The 21,781-nt window shown below is 38.6% G+C and overlaps 1 protein-coding gene across 1 annotated transcript in view; it reads right to left on the bottom strand.

The window, feature by feature from the left end:
- CRYL1 (crystallin lambda 1) overlaps nucleotides 1-21,781 on the bottom strand; it is a 48,445-nt gene that overhangs the window by 15,745 nt on the left and 10,919 nt on the right. The window contains exons 3-5 of the mRNA XM_027884517.1: nucleotides 21,224-21,350; nucleotides 9,146-9,307; nucleotides 4,842-5,036 (exon numbers count right to left, since the gene is read on the bottom strand). Coding sequence (XP_027740318.1) covers nucleotides 4,842-5,036; nucleotides 9,146-9,307; nucleotides 21,224-21,350 — 484 coding nt within the window. The remainder of the gene's footprint in view (nucleotides 1-4,841; nucleotides 5,037-9,145; nucleotides 9,308-21,223; nucleotides 21,351-21,781) is intronic.

Raw genomic sequence — 21,781 nt, 5'->3', positions numbered from 1 at the left:
CAAATCCGGTATTCTTTTTTTTCTGATTGTCACTAATATATGCATTCTCTCTCAGCAGCACTTGTTACACCCTTCTCTTCACTACCACTTCAATCAAGTCCCTTACATCTACACCCTGATGAGATCTTTTTCCAGTCCTGTCATTTTGAGCAGATAACTTTTCTCCTATATCTCTCCCCCAGCTTCATCTTTGTGCATCTCATAATGTTTGAGAAACTTGTTGCCCTACACACTTCATACCTACTTTGCTGGCCTTTAACTTCCTTCTTCCATGGCACCTTCACTCACCTCACACTGTAAGAAACACTTAATATCAACATTTTTTTATCCCTGTCCCTTTAAACTTCCTTTTATGATGTTGCCCTTTTACGGGGCACTGTAACTAGATGTTTAACCCTATACATTATCTTTGCTCTTCTGGAAAAGTCCTCTGGATAATGCTATATAATTAATAGTAAGGAATTTGAAATTTAGTAAGCCTTGCCAGCATTTAAGGACTGTTAAGCTAATCACCTGAGAATGGAGAGGTACATAAACTAAGGATTTAAGCAAATGCATCTGACTTCTGTGAAAACAAATCAAAATGGACACACAGCCAAACCATGACTTTATTTTCCAAAAGATTAACAAAAATGGCAGGCTGCCCATTCTTCTGGTCTTTTACAGTGATTACAACATATAAGAAAACCCACCTGTGAAGAAAAAAACCACATTTAAGACAGTATTAAAAACTTACATAGAGGGAAGCAGAGACTCTGAAGACATTTACACAATCCGTCCTGCAAAGTAGTTTTAATGGGTTCTCAAAAGCAGTTGAAACTCCTAAATTATATCAAGGCTAAAAAACTGTCATGTTCCCTTTGCTATCTCTGCTGCTGTATTTTATGATCTCCTTGCAAATTCCAGGTGATGTTTAGAAAAATATTTCAAAAAGTAAATTCCACTCAATAATCCACAGTTAAAGGACAGCCCTAGATATTCAGAGTAAGGCTTGAGACATCTGGACTGAAGTGTTGGTGAAACTCTCTGGTTGTTATTTTCTGGGTTATGTCAATCAAAACTGTACCTTCAGAACAAGAAAAAGTCAAGCTATTTAAATAACAAGCTTTTGCAATGTAATCCCAAACTACTATAGAATGTATTGGTACTGGTAAAAGTACAAAAGTAATAGTGTCTGCAGTGCACAGGGTGCTTCCCAGGCAAATGAAGGCATTAAGTCACTGCTCCAAGGAATTATGAACACAATCAGATACCTGTGACCACTGCAAATGGAGATGTGAGAAAGTAAATAAAAGGTAAGAGAGACTAACAGAGAAAGCAGTTTGAGATATTTTTTGTTATTGGCTATAGGGTATTCTAATGGTTCCAAACTGGTAATATCAAAATTTAGGGTTGAGAAGAGAGGAATAAGGATCTTTGACCTCAAGACCTCACAGTACATCTTTTACTGCCATAATTATCAGCTTTGCAACACTTCTACCAGAGACCTAAAGACCAAAAACATAAACAAGAAACCTACAAGAACATCAGTCTCACATAGGCTGTGAGGTCCTGCAGAAAGTTATCAGCCCTAAAGAGACAGACTGGAGTGTTCCTGGTATCTGCTTTTTCATGGAATAAGTGTGGAGCATGAGGAGACAGAGAGAACTGATGCAAGAAGTTCCTGCCACAAACATCTGCACTGCCCATGTGCTCATGACGTGCAAGTCAAAACAATGCTCAAAAAGACATCTTGTCACAAAAAGAGTAACTTACATCCAAAATGAAAAATCTCTTTGTAGCACTCTTGCCTCAAAGGAAGCACTTGCTTGAATTACATATTTTAAACCCATAAATGAATCTATAGACTTCGCTTCTAAATTCTTGTAAAATCAAACTTCTGCATCCCTTAACCCTAATTATCCACATGACCAAAGTTCTCAGCACCCAACTGTATGTCTCCAAATCAGTTTTCATTCTCCTACCTTCCTACAATTCGAATCTCAACTTTCAGGCCTCTTAATCTTTTACCATCTGAACTCCACACTTCCTACTCCCGTATCTAGTCCAGTCCTACATTCATAGGATTAATTAGTGCGGTTATTTTGGTCAAGAATGCGTTATTAGTATGTCCCTCCTGTTATCATTTGCAGTTGATCTTCCACCCCCAGGTTCTTCTTAGAGTAAGGAAAACATTTGTTTACTCACATAGATTATAAAATCAGTGTGAGTAAAACTTGATTTTTAGGAGTCTCTCAAAGACTGAGAGTTGGGGAGGCTGATGTTTTCAACAATAGGATCTGAAAAGTGACTTCACGGTTAGAAACAAGAAGTATTCCTCTCCATTTGGAAAGTGGAAAACACCAAAAGAACATGACTTGCAATAAAAATTACTGTGTTGGCAGCACAACAGTGGAAACACACAAACTGCCCCAGGCCTGCAAGCTCTCACCTATCTGCAGTGATTCTCCCCCCATCAAAGGCACTGTGCAGCCTGAAGTCATACAGCTGAAACTACACAGCTTTGACAGCTGCTCTTTGTTCAGGCTTCCCGAACCGAAATAGAGCCACCAAAGTTGTTACAGTCTAAATGTACATTTGCCTGAAATGCAATAAATTTATAAAAGAACTGAACGACTTGGAAACTTCGATGATGCACAACAAAAGCAACTTTAATTATCTGTCAGTGCTCCAAGCCCTATTTTATTACTACTCATATCACCACCCCCCATACAAAAGCATCCATAAAGGTTCATACTAAAGGTTCACCTCAACTCAATACCTCCCTTCATAGTAACCCGTGAAGTGTTCTTGCACTCTTTCCACAGCTGAAGACCAAACACAGATTGATACTTTCAATGATCTGGACTGCTGGGAACTGAGGCAGTACCTTCTTTGAGACTCTGACAACTGGAGGTTGCTTCTGCACAGTCTAACATGGATGTGTCCAAGTGATCCTATTCAAATTTAGCATCCTAGCTTACTATGGCAGCAGCCTCCACAAGTGAGTTTGCCCTCAGAGATGTAAAAGAATCCTACTAGATTTTTGAGGCATTACTGCCCTGAATACCTGTGCTGACCAAGCATGTTACCAGACTTACTGGTCCACAATTTCCCAATGATTCTTTGATTTTTTTTTTTAAAAGAGCTACAGCATGCTGACTTCCATTTCTACAGTATTTTGCTAGACAGTGTGTAAAATGGTGATTAAATTAGTATTTCATCAACTTCATATTTCATATGATCCTCAGAGAAGTTTCATTTCTCTTTCATGGTCTGTCATTACCCATTTACTCTTTCCTCCTCCAAAAACCTTATTTTTAAAATGACTTATTCTACATCAGAGTTCTCCCTTTTAAGGAGAGGTTCCCACTGTGTAACTTCTTTAACAGTGAATGTTGCAGTTCAGCTAGCTTTCTCCTCATGAACTTACCTTCCTTGTCCACAATTTGGAGTAGTTGCTTTACATTTTTATTCTCAAAAATATTTCTTTTCACCAGTATTTCCATGGTTTCAAAAATAATATAGAGGTTAATTTAGATAGGACCAGACTCTTTTCAGTGGTGCCCAGCACACAGGACAACAGGCGACAGGCACAAACTACAAATTCAGAAAGTTCCATCTGAATAGGAAGGTAAAATTTTTTACTTTGCAGGTGATGGAGCACTGGAACACGCTGTGGAGTATTCTCCTCTGAAGATACTCAAAACCACCTAGATGTGATCCTGTGCAACCTGTTTAGTAAGGGGGTGGGACTGGATGATCTCCAGAGGTCCCTTCCAACCCCAAGTATTCTGTGATCCTGTGTTGCTACCGTTTCTATCCTCTGACTTTCAAACATGACTACAGCTTTCTGAAGGGGTTTTTCTTATCATAAACTTGAGACTTTGTATTAAATGTTTAATAAAGAAAGCCATTTTTAAAATTTAAATAAATATCTCCAGAAGATAATTTCCTTCCTAACGATATTGTTTTCCTTATTATTATTCACGACCTCCTTTATATTGTTGTATTATGTTGCTAGTGAAAGCCAGCCACAGGTAAGCAAAATCAGTTCAGCAACTACGTTGAGATACTTCTTTGAAAAAGAGATGCTTTATTTATGATAATATTACCTTAGTGTTAAGATCTTTACCTATCTTTGTGTGCACGGTTGTTTTAAACAGCTTGAAAAGTTAAAACACTTCCCACAACAAAAAAGTAAAGCCCTATTCAAGCCCAGCTGAAACTCATCTCAAGAGAATAGCAACAGACTCATAACTCAGCTCCTGATGATGAAAGATCAGACTTTTCAGCACAGAACAGGTAACTGTGAGAAAACCTGAAGGGACACAAACAAGTGATTCTCGGCTAGAAGTCTGAATGGGCAGGAGGAGGAGAAATCTGTCTTTACCTACAAGTATCAAGTAACAGTTGAACTTATGAGTGCAATTTCTGAAAGGCCAAAGGGAAAACCATTTAAAATATTACTTTCATAACCAGTGTCCAGCAGGCCAGCAACACTAATAAATAAAACAAAATGAGAAGACAGCCTACAAAAAAGAAAAATCAGTATTTTGATTTCTATGCTTTTAAGATTTTTCTTTTTATTGTTCTGAAAATAACAATATTCTGAAAAGAAGGCAAACAAAGAATAGTTGTTATGCTCACATCTCACTTGTTTTTGCCAGTCTTTTCTATTTATAACTGACATAACTTCCGACTGATTTTAATCTACATGTTAAATATATATTTTATGTTCACAAGGGACAGCTTAACAATGATTACACAGATTTATAGGAAGTTTAAATATACATCTCACTTGTCACATCCACAAAACTGACCAAGTATGTGTGTAGATACCAGAAAAAATATATACATACACTCACAAGTCTCCAGGCTTCACTTATCACTGCATACTGTAGTCGATTCAGAACAAACCCTTCAATTTCTCTGTTTAGTTTGACAGGAGATTGACCAATCTTCTTCATCAGGGCATATGTTCTCTCTGTAGTAGAAGGATCTGTTTCTGGATGAGGAATAATTTCAACCAATGGCACAAAGTAAGGCGGATTTACCTCAAGAAGAAACACAAAAGAAGAATGTCAACCATTAATGGAACAAGTTAATATAAAGCATCTTTAGAGAGGCTACTAGCTTGGATATTTTCCAGTGAACACAGCAAGCATGATATTCTGATCCTGAAAGACTTCACCAATCCAATAAAAGCCGGTGCATTATTTCAAATTAAAAAAAAAAATAATTAATCTTGCACTAAATTGATCTCTGTTTAACCCCAGCAAAGTTCATGGGGCTACACTAAAGATGACAGCACTCAAACAGTACTACAAGACTTTATATTGACTTGAGTAACTGATGCTTTCTCAATATTCAGACTGCTTATTGTTTTAAGTCATATGGTCATCTTTGTGTAATGTATTTTTGAAGTAAAAACCAAAAAATCATTAAGAAGATTCTGGAAACAGCTATAAGCTCTTCAGGTCACAGTGTTATAGAGAGAAACACTGCCTTGCACGCTCTTTCCAAAGTAGCAGTCCTTCAGCCCTACTCCTAAGGTGTTAAACTCAGCTTTCCGTCTAGTTTCCAGGCAATAGAAGGAGCTAGCACGTCACAAATGACTACTAGGAATAACAAGGTTTAAAGGATGGTAATTAAGTACTGATTCTTTCATCATGCTCCTTTATAGTCAACTACTCTTAACTGTGCTCATGTAAATGTAAGTATGTGATTTAGTCACAGCAACGTGAAAACAGTCTTTCCTCTCTGCATGTTCTTTCTGGTGACCAGTGACAGGACCCGAGGGAATGGCCCGAAGCTGCGTCAGGAGAGGTATAGGTTGGATATTAGAAAAAGGTTCTTCACCCAGAGGGTGGTTGGGCACTGGAACAGGCTCCCCAGAGAAGTATTCATGGCACCAAGTCTGACAGAATTCAAGAAGCATTTGGACAGTACTCTCAGGCACATGGTGTGACTCTTGAGGATGGTCCTGTGCAGGGCTAAGAGCTGAACTCGAATGATCCTTGTGGGTCCCTTCCAACTCAGAATATTCTGTGGTTCTGTGACTCTTCTCAATATTTACATGGTTCCCTTTAGGGAACCCCTGTAGGGTCTGACCAATGCATAATCTGATGTATGTTACACCTGCTCTAACTACTGATGTAACACACTTCGTTCCCTTTAAAGTGCCTCCTGCCCCACATAGCCTTTCTCACATCAGTCTCTTTGGCAGTGCCACCACTGATGCCAAGAACAGCACAATGGACACCATCGCAGGTGAAGTGCCAGGCAACTGAGCAAGACCCAAAACACTACAAGCACCAAGCCATTATCTGAAGGCTTTCCTAACCCATAAGTATATCACAGGTTCCAATCAGAAAGAGGACAAGTTAATTATCAAGGGAGACTGGAGCTATTAAAAATTTCTTCCAAGATTAGTGTTGACAATGATCTTATTGAAATATTCCATTTCATGAATTTGGCATGGGGAGTATATGGGTGTGCTCGTGAGCACACTGAGGAGACCTGGGAAGACAATTTTTCAGGAGTGAGGTAACAAATGTTGGTAAAAACTAGAAGTGGTAAAACATACATGAAATAAGGAATAGGGGAAGATTTCTAAAAATAAGAAGCATTTCAGGAAACAAAAGGTTACCTTAGTCTAGGAAAACAAAAGCTGAGAAAGGATACAACAAAGAAAATGCTAAAAATAATTAAGCTGCACAAAAGCTGTCTACATATATAAAAATTAAATTTAATGGACTGTTAATTAGATTGGAACAAAAATTAGAAGACACAAACAACTTCTAACAGGACTAGTGGAGTTAAAAGAAAAACTAACAGATAGAGTTTAACATATATTCAGGATTATTTGATTACAGGGTTTCCTGTATAACAGGGGACTTGACTCAATGGCATAGTCTCCTCTAGCTCAATATTTCCATCATGTGACCTAGCAGGTGTATATAGTACATGAAAAGAGAACAACTCTGCAGCAGACTTCTACTGATACACTGCCTGAAACTGCTCTCAGAGAACAGCTGTACCTGTTTTGTATTGTATTGTAAGTATTGTGTGAATTTCTATCATACAGCTGTGCTATGGGATTTAATTTCTTTTTTTAACATTACTGAACCATGTTAAGCAAAGGGATGAGCTGCTTCTGCGCTTCGGGCACTTCATTTTATTTCACCTCAACATCCTCACCTGTGTCAGAGGCTCTACAACTTTAGCTTTGAATTAATTTTCAGATTCTACATTTGTTTTCAGTGTCTTCCAGAGCTGCTTGCTTTCTGCAGCCACCAAGTCCTAGTGTTGTGTTTGAGATCTTATTAATGGCAAAAACACCCAAAAACCAAAATCAAATAAAAAAAAAAAAAACACCAAAAGACATTATCTACAAAGCAATTACCTACATTACCATTACACTACAAAGCAAATGTATTTCCTGATATAACAGATGCAGAAAGGCCCCTGGAAGAGTACACTGGCTTACAGGTTCTCCAGTATAGCTGAGATTACTAAGAAAATAGTCTCAGTTGGACTACAAAGTCATTTCAGAACAATTAAGATATTTTAAGGCACTTCAGAGCACTTGCTTTGAAAAACTACATACATTTTTACAACAGCAACCTAGGAAATGTTTATGCAGAAACACCTTTCAAAGATACTTTTCAAATATATTCATACCTTCCCAGATCTGACAAATCTGATTTCAGGAGCAGTTCCTATAAAGACTGCAGTTCAGACTAAACAAAGTCAACTGGTACAAACCAAATTAGGAAAACAGTAAGAGTACAATAAAATAAAAGACTGACAAACAGGCAGGCAGCCAGGAACTGGTTAAAAAAAACCAAAAATTGTATAGTTACTTAATACAGAAGTCTAGAAGAAATGTTATCTCTTCTCTTGCACTACAGAAAGTTATAGCCCTGGAAACATGACACAAGGAACTTCTTAATTTCAAACTGGAGAAAGGCTCAATCTAGGCACAGACACATACTTTGAAGTTGCACTTTGTTTTTTAATTAAAAGGGATCAAAACCTATTTATATAGAAACAAAGCAATCCTTTTTTTCCCTTTGCCACCCAGTCACTTCAAGGTACAAGGATGTTGGTGAAGGGGTGTCAGAATGGCTCTGATCAAATGCTTTGACACTACAGCATTAGGCTACAGGTAGCTGTACATACACTACAGTAAAGTAGTGCTGTATTTTTATGTTCTTGAGCATGCCCAGGGAATTGACATTTATTTTATACGCTGAGGGATGCCCTGCAGAGACATTATGACCAAATTGTAGAAACTAGAGTAGTAACTTTCTCCAGGTACTGTACACCTTCACAACCACAGTCCTCTTAAGAGATCGGTCAAACACCAGATTAACATTGGGCTAACAAATTCATTAGCTTATTAAGTAAGAAAACAAAAGCAGTAGGAATCCCAGTGATCAAGATAAAATGCTCTTCCATGCTGAGAAGAGATGTGATAAACTGCTGTCTGCAAGTTTTACATAGACCTTTACAGAGGCTCACAAGTACCCTTCGCAATTTTGAGGTTCTGCTGCAACCTCTAGTCATGCCATTTCTGCATCACTGCCCTGTCCCAGTTGGTCGTGAAGCATGCCAATTCAGCTCCAAGTCCAATTTGTTCCATTTCATCATTCCTTCATTCCTCTTTCAGGTATACTTCTGCACCACAAATGTGAAGAAACCAGAGTTCAAACATTTCCATCTTTCATCAACATTACCCGACAAGCACATGCAGCTCAGTGTTTGGATTCTTACTCTTGCCCAAAAGCAGCTGAAAAAGGATACTACAAAAGACTAACCATGGCACAAGAAGAAAGTAGGCAATGTTAGAGGTTTGTATTAAAAACACGGAATTCCAACATTTTGAAAGCCAATAGTTTGAGAAACGCACAACAATATGAGCACAACATCTTACACAGGACATACTGAGCCAACACTATGAAATGTGCATATATTCTCTCAATTTAGTAGATGCTGCTGCTCACAGAATGAACAAACTACACCTTTTTTGAAAAGCTGGGTCCCTGCACACTAACAATGGCACAAAGAGACTCCAAATACCCTTCTGTGTCTTTCAGTCTACAGGAAGGAGTTTGGGATGCAGTTTATACAAAATCAAAAACCATGCCATCATACTTACAGGATGTGACACAATACACTGCTTAACATGTTTAAGGCCAGTGAACAATTTGCTGGGTAAGAGGCAAGAGGTCGAGCTGCTCAAGATAACATTGTCGCCCACAATAAGATCCAACTGACCAAAAATCTTCTTTTTTAGTTCCAAGTTCTCTGGAGTACATTCCTGGAATAAAAACAAATGTGGGTATTAGGAATCATCTAGTTCAAGAGTATCTATCCATATATTCCAGACTTCACTGATCCCATCTTGACACCTAGGAACTCAGCACAAACCATTTATTTTAATCAAACTAGATATACCAGTGAGCCATAACACAAAAATACCTTCCCCATTGATAAAAAAATGGAAATCTTGAGAGCTTCTCTACAGCAGAAGATGGACCACCACACACTACAGGAAATATAACACAAAACAAATGATACTGCTTTATCTAAAGTGTAGACATTTACTCACATACAGAGATAATACAGTGTAGAATAATACTCCTTTTTTTTTTTTTTTTTAAAGAGAATCTCACATGATAGTAGTCAGTGTTCTCTCAGATAAGATAGAAATAAAGAGGTGTATCTCAAAAGAAGACAAACTTACAATCTACAGAACTATGGCAGGAGATACCAAGGTACAGCTCTGCAACCTACACTGAAACAATTCTCAGAGTTGAAATGAATGGAGATACTTAAATATTTCAAGTGTGAGGAAGATTTCTGAAGTAGAATGCATGCTATCAAAACTTCTCCCAAAGCTACTGAGCATCTTCAGCTCTACAGTATTGTGTGAAATTTCACATGTATGAGCCAAGAGCCACAATCTACAGTAACTAGATTTCCAAAGTTATTTCCAGAAGCTGCCTGAAGGAGAGAACGCAGAAGTCCACTAGTCTGAGAGCAGCAAGGACATGAGAGAGTAACTACAGTGGATCCCACAATCAAGAGATCAAAGCCAGTTTGTTTTCTGGGTTTTTTGGAAGGGTTTTAAAAAAACCCAAACAGCATCCCAAAGTTGCAAAACCTCAGCTTTCCCCTTAAAACACAGAAAATACCCACTCTTTTCCAGCTCTAACCTTCTCCCACCTGTCAGTACTTCATTCTCTCTTTCCTGTTATGCTGAAATGCACATGGGAGCAGGGAAAAAGGCCACACATTTGACATAATCCAAAATTTACATTTAATATCTTCAGCTTCAGACAGCCTCAGTGTCAGGAATACCCAGAGCTACAGTTTTTAACTGAGTGAAGGGGTTAAAAGTAATTTGAAGTCTTAAAAAATAAGTTTCATGGAATGGCACTAAAGGTTCCATGATGCAAAAGAAATAAACAGGGTCATTTAAGAACTCCAGATAGAGCCCAAAGTATTAGACGGTCTTATCTAAACAAAATGATACTCTGCTCATAGTTCCAGAATCCCTGCTTGTTGGTTAGGTTTAAATAGTTTCTTTTAGCAAAGCCAAAGATGACGAGAACTCTGCAGATACTGTTCAAGCTAATAAAAGAGCTGTTCTGAATAGGTTTGTGAACTTGAAATTCTAAGCCTGCTCTCACATCAGATGATAATCAAAAAGGCAAACTCAAATCTGCTGGAAACTCAAACCTGCCATGGTTACGTAAGGTTTCTGAATGGGCCATTTGCTTGAAGTTTCTTGTATAGTGTCACAATTGTTTTCAGGTTGTTGGACCACTGCAATAAAGTTTCTGTTCTCAAGCATGCCATTATTTTCTCAGAGACACCAATTCCCTAAAGAACACGGGGAAAATTAAACTCTAAACAATTCATTAAATAGGAACCTCACTTGCTGTCAGTTATGGAGCCTGGAGAGGTCTGAAGCTACTCTGTTTACCCTGAGAAAGAAAAGATCAAACAGAGAGCAGGTAAGATACGGTTTTAAAGCTGCCACAGTCTCTCTCAAACAATCAGTGCAAAAAGGTTACATGCACCTCCCCGCATTTTAAGTGACACTGTATATTTCTGTGCCCTTTTCTTAGGGAAGATCATACTTCTCGTTTGCAGTGAACCTTTCCAAGGACCGATCACTTAAACAAGGTTGCTACTAATCTGACTTCCAATTTAAACTTTATTAGACTTAACAGCCTAATCAAAACATGACAGTTGCTAACTTTTAAAACCCACTTCCTGGAAGAGTTGTACTGAATTAAAGGCTTAAAGGTTAAAAGTAACAGGCATTACACTATTCAAATACATGTTCAGAGAACACATAGGAGTTACTTGACCAGCGTATGAACTCTTAAAAGAGTTACACAAAGATCAACACGTACTAGACGCACTCCCCTAGCTAACAATGATACCCTGACAAGGTGATCGAGGTCTAGTTGCCCCTAATTAAAAAGTTGCACTCATATGACACAACTCCTGGAATGCGTGTATATGGAAAGCTAGGGAGTTTTATGTGTTTAAATCCAGTGTCTCTTTGCTTCTGTATAGGCCTTTCTCACCATGCTATCCACCATCTGTGCTCCACACGCACCCACACTCATTTAAGTGCACAGCTTCATTTATCTATATTTAAATGTTGGCATCTAGTCAGGTTCTTCCCACCCATTCTCAAATGTGCCAAGATAGCAACTCACCTGTACTTTCTGGGAAAACACTCTCCAAAACACTATCTTGCAAAATACCTTTTCCTAGGTGTTTAGCAATAAGAATCGCTGCCAAGCGATTTATTAGTACTGGAAGGCAAAAGAAGTGAAGCACGGCCTCAAGCAAAGCACTGCAATACAGTGGTATGGCCCTAAAACAAGTGATACCGTCTCCACAAACATGGTAACACATAAGATGAAAGTCACATATTTAAACTAGCATGCAGAAGGGAAAACATTAGCAACCATTCAGCAACAAGCAAGTCACTTTCTGTTAGATCATCTGGGGATGCTGTCACAGGGCACACATGGGGCCTTCTCAGTAGTGAGTATGGAGCCTGATGGTAGTCACCAGCACAAGGAATTGCTGAATAAAGAAGTCTGAGACACAGTTGCGCAATGATGAGTTCCTACCTCCTTACTAGATTCTGGCTGCTGCAAATTCAAAATCTAATCAAGAAAGCATTTCTTCCCTGGCAATCTTAATATGAAGATTTATGATAATATAAATTCCCACAAGTGAAGATTGATCTATCTTGAGCTATCCTAGACTCCTCTTCGTTCCAGGACTGTATCCCATACCATGGGATTCCTCCAAGCAGATTTTGGCCTGAATAGGCCAAAGTTGTCTCCCCTGAAGTCAAGGGCTGTGACCCCACTTTTTGTCTTGCTTCTCCTCTCGGGATCCTCAACTTCACCATCTCATGGTCACTATAGGCAAGACTTCCCCCTGACTTTCACATCTCCAACCAGCTCTTCGTTGTTTGTATGAGATCCAGCACAAACATATTCTCTCTTCTGTTCCTCAATCACCTGTGTTGGGAAGTCAAACGAACACATTCCAGAATCCTCCTGAATTCTTTGTGCTCTGCTGTGCTGTCGCACCATCGGATATTAATGGGGTTGATGCCCCACCATGAAAACATGAGTCTGTGAATGTGAGACGACTTCTAGTTGTCTGAAGTCTAGCAGACATCTACCACAATATCTTGGTGGTGGTCCTGTTAATCCTGACCCATAAGCACTCAAGTGGCTCCCTCAACCAAATGAGGGCAGAGCTCTGTCCATCCTAGCTCACATCATGGAACAAGCACCCAAGTTCCCCTCCAATCTTCGCCTTGCACCACCTAAGCCCCAAAAGCTGCACTTCACTGTCATGCAAGAGCATTCTGTAGCCTTCCCCTAACCGTAACTAAGGTAGAAAATTATTTTCAAGAGTTCTGCGACTTCCCTCTTCCCAATAAATTCAATAGGGTTTCAAGTAGTAGGGAAACTGCTTAAAAGTCATAACCAGTCTGACCGCAACAGGATGCTCTTCACCTTCCGCAGTTAAGTGAGGATATCCAAATGCGCCAGAAGCCCTGCCTCTGCTTGTCTGTTTATACACATATAGCTTAGAGCATTTTAGGCAGCCTCAGCTTTTCAGTGCTGTGATTTAGCTGACAATTTTCAGGCACTTTTGTAGAACAGTTCCCAGAGTCAAGTGACAGCAATTGTCTCTTCTCATAGAATGAGGATGTAGCAGCAGTTTCCAAAGCACCAAACTATCTCACAAGCTTGACACAGACTGTCAGCACTCCTGCAACAGGAACCACATTATATCCAGCTTTTTGTAGGAATATAAAGATCTTCACAGGATTAGGAGACAAAGAGTTCTGCATCTGAGAAAAGCAGCTTTTCTGAAAGTTTTGGTGCCTAATACAATTCTACAAATACTTCCATTATCTTCTATAGTTATAATCCACTAGAAAAAGAACTTCAGAAGAGACAGGCATAACTGTTTTATTTTCAAACAAGTCACTTCCAAACTTGTATTTCTAAAACAAAGCCTGATTAACATAAACCTACAAAAACCTGGGACCTGTGGATTTTTATAGAGATAACCTGAATTTAGGATAAACATTAAAAATACCTGAAGAAGAGACCTGCAAATTCAATTAAATGAAATACAGATTTCAAATCACTATTACTATCTATAGATAGCAACTGTACAGTCAAATACAACATAGAATATACAATCCATAGAATTTTACCACATCTAAAAATAAATTAAAAAAAATAATAATTCTTGTAAAAGCCTAGTTGAAAGAAGTACATATGTTACAATAAGCTCTCTGCAAACTAAACCCTGCAATTTTACAACCAGTTCTGTTTCCCCCAATATCACTGTCAAAGTTGAGGTTACAAGATTGCATTTGTTTGCTCCATCTTGCATACAGACTGCTGTGCTTCTGTCATTACCACCACTTTATTGAATCCGTATCAAAGTCAAATTATATTTTAAGTCAAATAGTGTTTAAAGTGCTCACTACTATTTAAGTCATTATTATTATTATTATTATTATTATTATTATTATTATTATTGTTATTTCTATTTAGGCTTTTGTATTGACATGTCTGCTCCTGCAGAGTTTAGGTGTATATTTCCATTCAATGCACCTTCTATTAAGGAAACTGGAGCTTTCTTCTTTTGTTTTCCACTGAAGTGAACTCTACACAGCAAACAAGAGTCACACACACGAACCCGGGGAACTATACCATCTGCAATCAAAAAATGTGACATTTTGACTGCAGAGTTTTGGAGTTCAGCTACTGAAACAAGCAGACATATAGAACTGTATTTTTAATATCAGAATAAATTATTAAATCAGAATATCAATTTTTCTTCTGATATTTTTGTTAAGCATTACAACTTAGCTCAAACATCTAATTTTTTCATACACTGAGTAGGTTTGGCAAATCATTACAAATACTTGTCTTCAAATATTTTGGGCTTTTCCTTCATGGTCCCCCCTGAAAATAGTTTCAAACTGAGGCATTTTAAAGATGGATAGCATGTGGATCTAACAGTATACCAAAACATTAATTAAGGTGACAAATAAAAATTCATTATTTCAAACTGCAAAGATGGTGATGGGAAAACATATTTACTTCAGTCTCCTTTTATAAAGTGCTGTTACCCTCATCTCAGGTTAAAAGCAGGGACAGCAGCTGGCCAAGAGACACACACACTCTTGTTCACCACTGCATGGGTTTGGGATGAGACACATACACACAGCTGTGATTGAAGGAAGTCCCCAGGCTGCTACTGCACACCTTTCACTGCAGTGTCAGCATTTTGATCAGTTAAAATGAGGAAGAAGGAGAGAAAAAAAACTCAAACCAAAATGAACCACCACAAAAACACTGAAACCCATGGAGGTGATGCAGAAACCAAATCCAGTGGGATACACACAGGAGAACAGAAGCTCATCAGGTTGTCTGCCTCTTTCCCCCTTTAGAGATAATCGTTCCACTTAAGTGGGTACACAGCTTCCTCCAAGATGGTTTCAAGCACATGTCCAAATACCAGATCATTAACAAAAATATCTTAGGCAACAAAAGACTCCTTAGATGCAAACCAACTCTGGTTAGCCCAAAACAAGCCACACAGCCTTGTCAACCAAGACTTTTACTTAGAAACTGAACTATCTTACTAACCACTGCTGTCCTGTAAACCAAAGGTAAGAAAGCATGATAAGGACAGCAGCTCCTTTAACTGAAAAGCAGACTGGCCCTTTATCAGGAATGACAGGGCCACATTATCACCATGTGACACAATTATAAAAAATATTAATAAAATAAAGGTATGCAGGCTTCACGTCCTGGGACGTTAAAGATTTTCTACGAGTTCTGTATGCACTGAAGTAAAATGCTTAACATGAGAGGAGAAGGAATCACACCACAAGAGGATTTTAGGAACAGGTTAACACATTTTGGACACACAGTTGTCTAGGTATGATTGATCCTGCCTGACTTTGGCCCGAGGTTGGCCTAAGTAACCTCTACAGTCCCTTCCAGCCTGATTTTGCGTAACTCAGTAGCCAGTATGGCAGCAAAGGTAAAGGTGAACCTTCTGATAAAGGTGTAGGGTTTTCTCAAACACTGTTCTGCTGAGGAACAGAGCACTGGGGGCTGGCGGGGACACACAGACCCCCAATCAAGTTTAACTCTTATTTACAGCATTTAAACCTGTTTAAATTTCCATTCAAACCATAGTTATAAAAATGTCTTAGAGCAAATCTACAAGTGCATGGCTTTTACAACAGAATTAAGTTCATATTCAGGAGAGCTTTAACAGAATTCAAACCCAGCAACTAAAAGGACAGTAGATCAGTAAGCTTATTATGGAGCAGTTGTAAAGGCAATAGTTAAAGCACCAGCAATTTCAGGCTAATCTAATTAAAAAAAAAAAATTAGGGCTATAAATCACTTTAGATCTGAAGTGATAACTTCTTATTTGTCTTGAATATATGAGCTCATACCAGTGTGAAATCTGATGCTTCTCAAATCACTACCTCTTGAGTGACATGAAAGACTGTCTACCACATGATACTGTACCAGTAAACAACATTTTGGTGAGGTAAAATCCAGCGTTTGGATGGAAACATTTAGTACTTTCCTGCAGTTCAGAAACATACTCTGTTAAAGAACATGAGCAATAAAAATATCAAGTTACTGCAATTTTATACCGTTCAGAATAAAAGACTGAATTACAAGTATCTGTTCAATGTTTACCAGAAAACACAAAACAGGATTTGAGGAAGTACTAGTTTTCAGAACTACATTTTCTAAAGTCAAACTCATAGATTTGGGAGGGTTGGGTGGGAGGGAAGTGGGTGGCTTTTTGTTTAAAACAAATACAACAAATGAAGACATTTTGCTTCACCTCATGTTAGTATCACAGCATGAAGAGATCCATCTTTTTCCATGATGTTTGCATGTCCTGTAAAACTTTCAAAAGACAGACAAGATCATCAAGCTGCTACAGATGAAGATCCTTTTTGCTCCCTCAACCTCCTTGAGATCTTACTGCTTTCTTGACTGACATCTCCTCCCCACATCTCAAAGAACTAGATCTTCTCTGTTTTCTTCTACCCTGATCCCATCCACCCTGAGAAAACAGGGAAAGTGATCTAGGAAAGGCAGTGGAAACATAATACAGCCCCAGAAAAGAGACCAGGGAGCACTGAAAGAGAATCTGAAGAGCAAGATTAATTGTTAGGCAGGATGACAGTTTTGGCAATGACAACCTTCTGAAATAGGGACCAAAACCATATTCAAGACTGTAATGGCAGACAATACCAGCTGTTATATGCAGAGAATAGACGGAGAATGAATGTTAGGAAGTTTGGAAGGACATAAGTCTATTCAGCAGCAACACCACTGCAGTGACACTGGCAAGCTCTTTAGCTAAACATCATCCTTCAGCTCAACTCAAACACTGACTTGATAAAATGTTTCACAGCAAGTCCTTGAGATCAGATCATTTCAAATCCTAAAATGGGGAAGAGTTTTCTCAAAACATCTACAGAGACAGCAAGTCAGGTCACATGCTTAAAACCTGTTCCCTCAGAAGCCAAAACACAACTTCTGGTGCCTCAGGCTAGTGTTTAGGATAAGTAGGGTAAAGCCAGGCCTAAGGTTATATTTACCCAGCTGAAAGTAAATAGACCCATGTTTGTCTGTCCAGGGCTCAATCCAGAAGAAGCCATATTACTGCAATGCTTGCACACTCTGCCTTCCAGCAGTTTTGTTTCTACAGAGGTAGAAACACTAACACAGCTTCCAAACCGGTATGGTCTTCTAGCCTACGAGCTCAGGGCAGCTGAAGACAGCTTCAATCACTGTCTGCAGGTATTTCCTCATTCTCAGAAGTAAAGGGGTTCTTGAAAGCCATCAGGAAAGCAAAACAAAAGCTAGGGATAGAAATTGGTACCAGATAGTGAAAAAAACTAATTTTTATAACCAGAGACATGAGACATCTACTGCCAGAGCTCCAAAGTCAAAGCTGGTTTTGCATTCTGAGGCACCACCAGGCTTTTTGAAAGCTGTTAACACTGTTTTTCTAAATATGTCTAACTGGGAGAGATGAACAAGCCAGCAGTATCTAAAAGACACCAGGTTGAAGATCTATTAGTGTTATCATCACCAGCTCAAGAGAGCCTGCAGATGTAACGGGGTAGGATACAATCCCCCCACTATCCCATAACCCCTCTTCTTTTAAAGGAGGGGGGGCAGGAGATAAAGATACTGTTCAAAGGCTTTTAGAACAGAGTTCTTTTAAAAGTGAAAAGGATAAATACCTCAAGAACACAAGGTATAAGTTAAAAGCTTAATTTAATTCCCTTGCCCAGTCTGCTCTGTCCCACGTCACAGCACAACTGAGAGGTTTGGAGTGCACATCTCAGCCACCTCCTCCGTCCATCTGCAATTAGCCCGGCCAGCCCTCACAACTCACCAGAATACACAGCAACTCAGGTGTTGAGAGTAAGATCTCACCAATAGTTAGTCACCTTATCTTCCTCTAAGAACCAGTAAACTTTATTATTCAGTTAGCAAATTGTTCCATTTAACTGGTTTTGTTTTACTAACGTTGTGGCAAGAGACCATACACCGACTTCTATTCAGTTTATATTATTTAGAAAATAGACATACATGCACTTAGAGGTGGTTTTAATATAGAAAGACATAGTAAGATGTTCGGTACCCAATAGTCACACAAGAATAAAAGACGAAAGTCATCACATATTTATGCAGGAAATCTAAGAGAATGATATTAAGAAACATTTACCTCACCCATGATAGTCCCATGCCAGGGACATTATAGTATAAACATATCCATTAATCTGTCTCATGGAGTTTTCAGCTGATGGAAAACTTATTTCAGAATTAAAGCTTCTAGTGACAGAAGAGCTTGCAAAACATGGACTAACTTCCTTCTGAAGTTGATGCAAAGCACACTAATCAAGACAAGTTACTTCATGAGAATGTCAGGAGAGGGAATATATAAAAATATGCATCAAGACATACTTCGTTTTTAAAGGTTTGTCACATTACAATTACAAATTTTCTTCTTACTGAGTCCTAATGATTTCTTGCACCTTTTTCACTTCTATATCTTCACTAATAGAATTTAAGAAGTTCCACTTTTTACTGCATCATCCCACCTGTGTTATGTCCCATGAAAATTACACAGAAGGTAACTACCTGAAGAATTTACTCATGGAGTGCAAACATCCAAGAAAATTTTTAAAGCTTGAAGTAGACTTATCTTACAAAGGCCAAAATTTGAAAAGAAGTTAAGATTTAACCACCCGAAATCCAGGGTAAAGAAATGCAGTTCTCATGGGAGTTTTCCAACAAGTTAATCAGTAAGTTATACCATTAAGCAAGAAAATTGAGTCTTCTACATTCAACTAACATTAATGCAACCAATACCTTATTTTTTAAGTAATCAAAGTCAGTACACTTGCCTTCATAAGTTACAGTTAATACATTTTGTCCTTCCAGGTTCAGCTACGCTAGGCAATGTTTCTGAAGTCTAATACGGTTCAGCCAGAAAGTAATCTGCTCGTTGCTGAAATAAGGTTGTGAGTCTAGAATCAAGATTCTTTCATTATATTCCATCACTCTCCTATAAAGAGAAAATTAAAGACTAATTCAAATAAGTTGCCTGCCCACTTCCATTGTGTATCAGTTAACACTTTGAATCAAACTAAAATTTAATGCTATGGTTTGATGAGCTGACTTAAATAGTGCCAGCCATGTTTCACATGTACAATTTGTTATCCATGGGCATGCTGCAGCAATTTAGTTTATTTTTATTTATATACATAACAACTACATGTTAAGAGACATCAAGAGGGCTAAGGGAACATAAAATAGTACCAAAAAGCTCAAGGTACAATGTTGCTGTTCGGAGACTATCAACACAACACTGCTGTCTTCAACTACCTGAATGGAACACACTCTCTGAGGTCCGCGTGGAGGACAAGAGGCAAGAGACTGAAGCTGCAAAAATAAAAATTCCAATTTGGTATTGGGAAAGAAGTTGCACAATGAGGGTAATTAACATTGTAGCAAGTTACCCAAAGAGACCAGAAGTGTTTATCCAAAACTCAACTGCACAAATCCTGAGCAAGATGATGTGAGTGGGTTGGGCCAGATGACTTCCACTGATCCTTTCCAACTCAAAATTACTTTGATTTTGCAACATTTGCTCAATGCCCATTTCATAGATCAACTGATGGCGGTGCGAAAGGATGCTGCCCTCAATTTAATCTGAAGTGGCATGTTCAAAAATCTTACAGCCAAAGACCCTCTCTAACAGGACCAACGGCGTTGGACTAAACATTTCTGTTGAAGCAACAAGAGCCAAGAACTCCACCACAGCTGTGTTCAGCTTCAAAAGAAGATGGTAAAAAGAAGCGAGGATGCTAAAGAGATGCAAAATTGGCATTAAGAAGGATCAGATCCTTACAGGTAGCATGCAGAGAAAGCAGAGACGCCATACAGATAAACCAGGTAGTAATGCTTGAAAGAGCAAAAGAAAACAAGAAGAACTACAAGATTAATGGAAACCAGAAAGGCAGCCTTCCCGAAGTTGATATGGTACTCAAATGGACATGGCCATGTAGGATTGTTAATTTGTGAAAATAAGGCACCTTCTCACAATTTGCTGATAGAATAATTGAAAAAAATGTTTTCTCTTCTTTCTTCAAAATGCACAAAGAGGAATGCTCAGGACCAAAAGATGTGAACACAAAACAGTATACGACTGTAAAAATCTAGAGTACATTCACACCTTGACTTCTGTGTGAAGCTTTGCCCTGCCTCCCATTCTCTCCCCCTCCACCTCACCAAATTGTGAGGAAGAGAAGGTCTAGGAGTCTACCCCCTTTCAGTTTGATTTGATATTAGGGTTGTGTTGGATCTAAACAGACTGTGAGATTTACTGAAAGAGTGTAACCACTAGCTGAAGCTAATGGTACAACACTGGAACTATACTGGGGGACCATGCAGGGTAGAAGATGCCAATCCTAACAAAAACTCATTCAGACCTTATCCCAGAAATGGTCTCAGATTCACCTATTCCCAAAACTGTGCCCAATCCAGTGAGCATATTAATAGCAGCCACAAACTATCAGGTCTAGTACTTCAGCTTGTGTCCCATTCCAATTTTACTTAGCAGCACACATTCCAAGCCTATATATTTACCCTGTTTTTAATACTTCAACTCTGAGATAGCAGTGTTCAGCTACAGTACTCCCTTCACAGTCAGAATAAAAGTCACCACAGACATAGTCATATTCCCTTCCTTCATAGACACCAGGACAGGAAGAGACATGTTTTAGTTTCAGCTCAAGAATGTGTGATGTTCCCTAAGAGATAATTTCTCCCCCAAGAATCTCCTGCCCACCTGCACCTTACATTCATCTTTCTAACAGGTACTGTGCCTGTTATATACGGAGGTCAGCAATTCCCTCTCAGCTTAGTTGCCAGCCTCTCCCAACATAACTCAGAGAAACTTGCAAGGAGTCTCGAGTAGGAAAATCCTGCAAAGAGGCATGATCTCCCATGTCAGGACACAAGGCTAGAAAGAACATAGCACAGTTTTTGATCATCTTTCTGAACTGTTTGCTAGGAGGTGGCAAATCTTTGCTTACCTGAATGAAAGTAGCACCCTCTACTGCTGCCTTCAGGTCTGTACAAATGCTAATGAGAGCAAACTGCTGTTCCGCACTAGATGATCCTTTCAGGAATCCCGACTTCTCCATCTCTTTCATTTGGTTGCTGACAGAAACAACACAGACACATTTCAATACTTTATAATTGTTAAGCCACCATTAATTTTTTAAAAAGCTTCTTAACAAACCAGTAGTACTATGCTATTTGCCATGCCACTGCATATATTCAGAGCCAAAAATATAAAGGTTAATTTCAGTGGCTTCCCTTTGCTCCCCCCTTTTATAAGGTGGTTTTTTTTCTTCTCTTCAAGAAGAGACAGCTCTAAGATCTACTCCTAGATGCAGGATTGCCTCTTTGTAGGAACAGCTCTTTAACTGTACATAAATAAATAAATACATTACACACAGTCAGGAGCCCTTCCTAAAAAACCTGTATCATTACATGTTTGTTTTTTTTTTTTTTAATATGTAACTAACAGAGCAAATGTCAAAAAATTCAAGTACTTCTTAAATTGAGTGGCCAAAGCTTGAAATGAA

Source organism: Empidonax traillii, unplaced genomic scaffold (genome assembly GCF_003031625.1).
Source record: "Empidonax traillii isolate 1590-97213 ecotype Southwest subspecies unplaced genomic scaffold, ASM303162v1 scaffold9:size3134949, whole genome shotgun sequence".
NCBI classification, from domain to species: Eukaryota; Metazoa; Chordata; class Aves; order Passeriformes; family Tyrannidae; genus Empidonax; species Empidonax traillii.
Note: the sequence above shows the minus strand (reverse complement) of the source record. Positions and strands in the feature narration are given on the sequence as shown.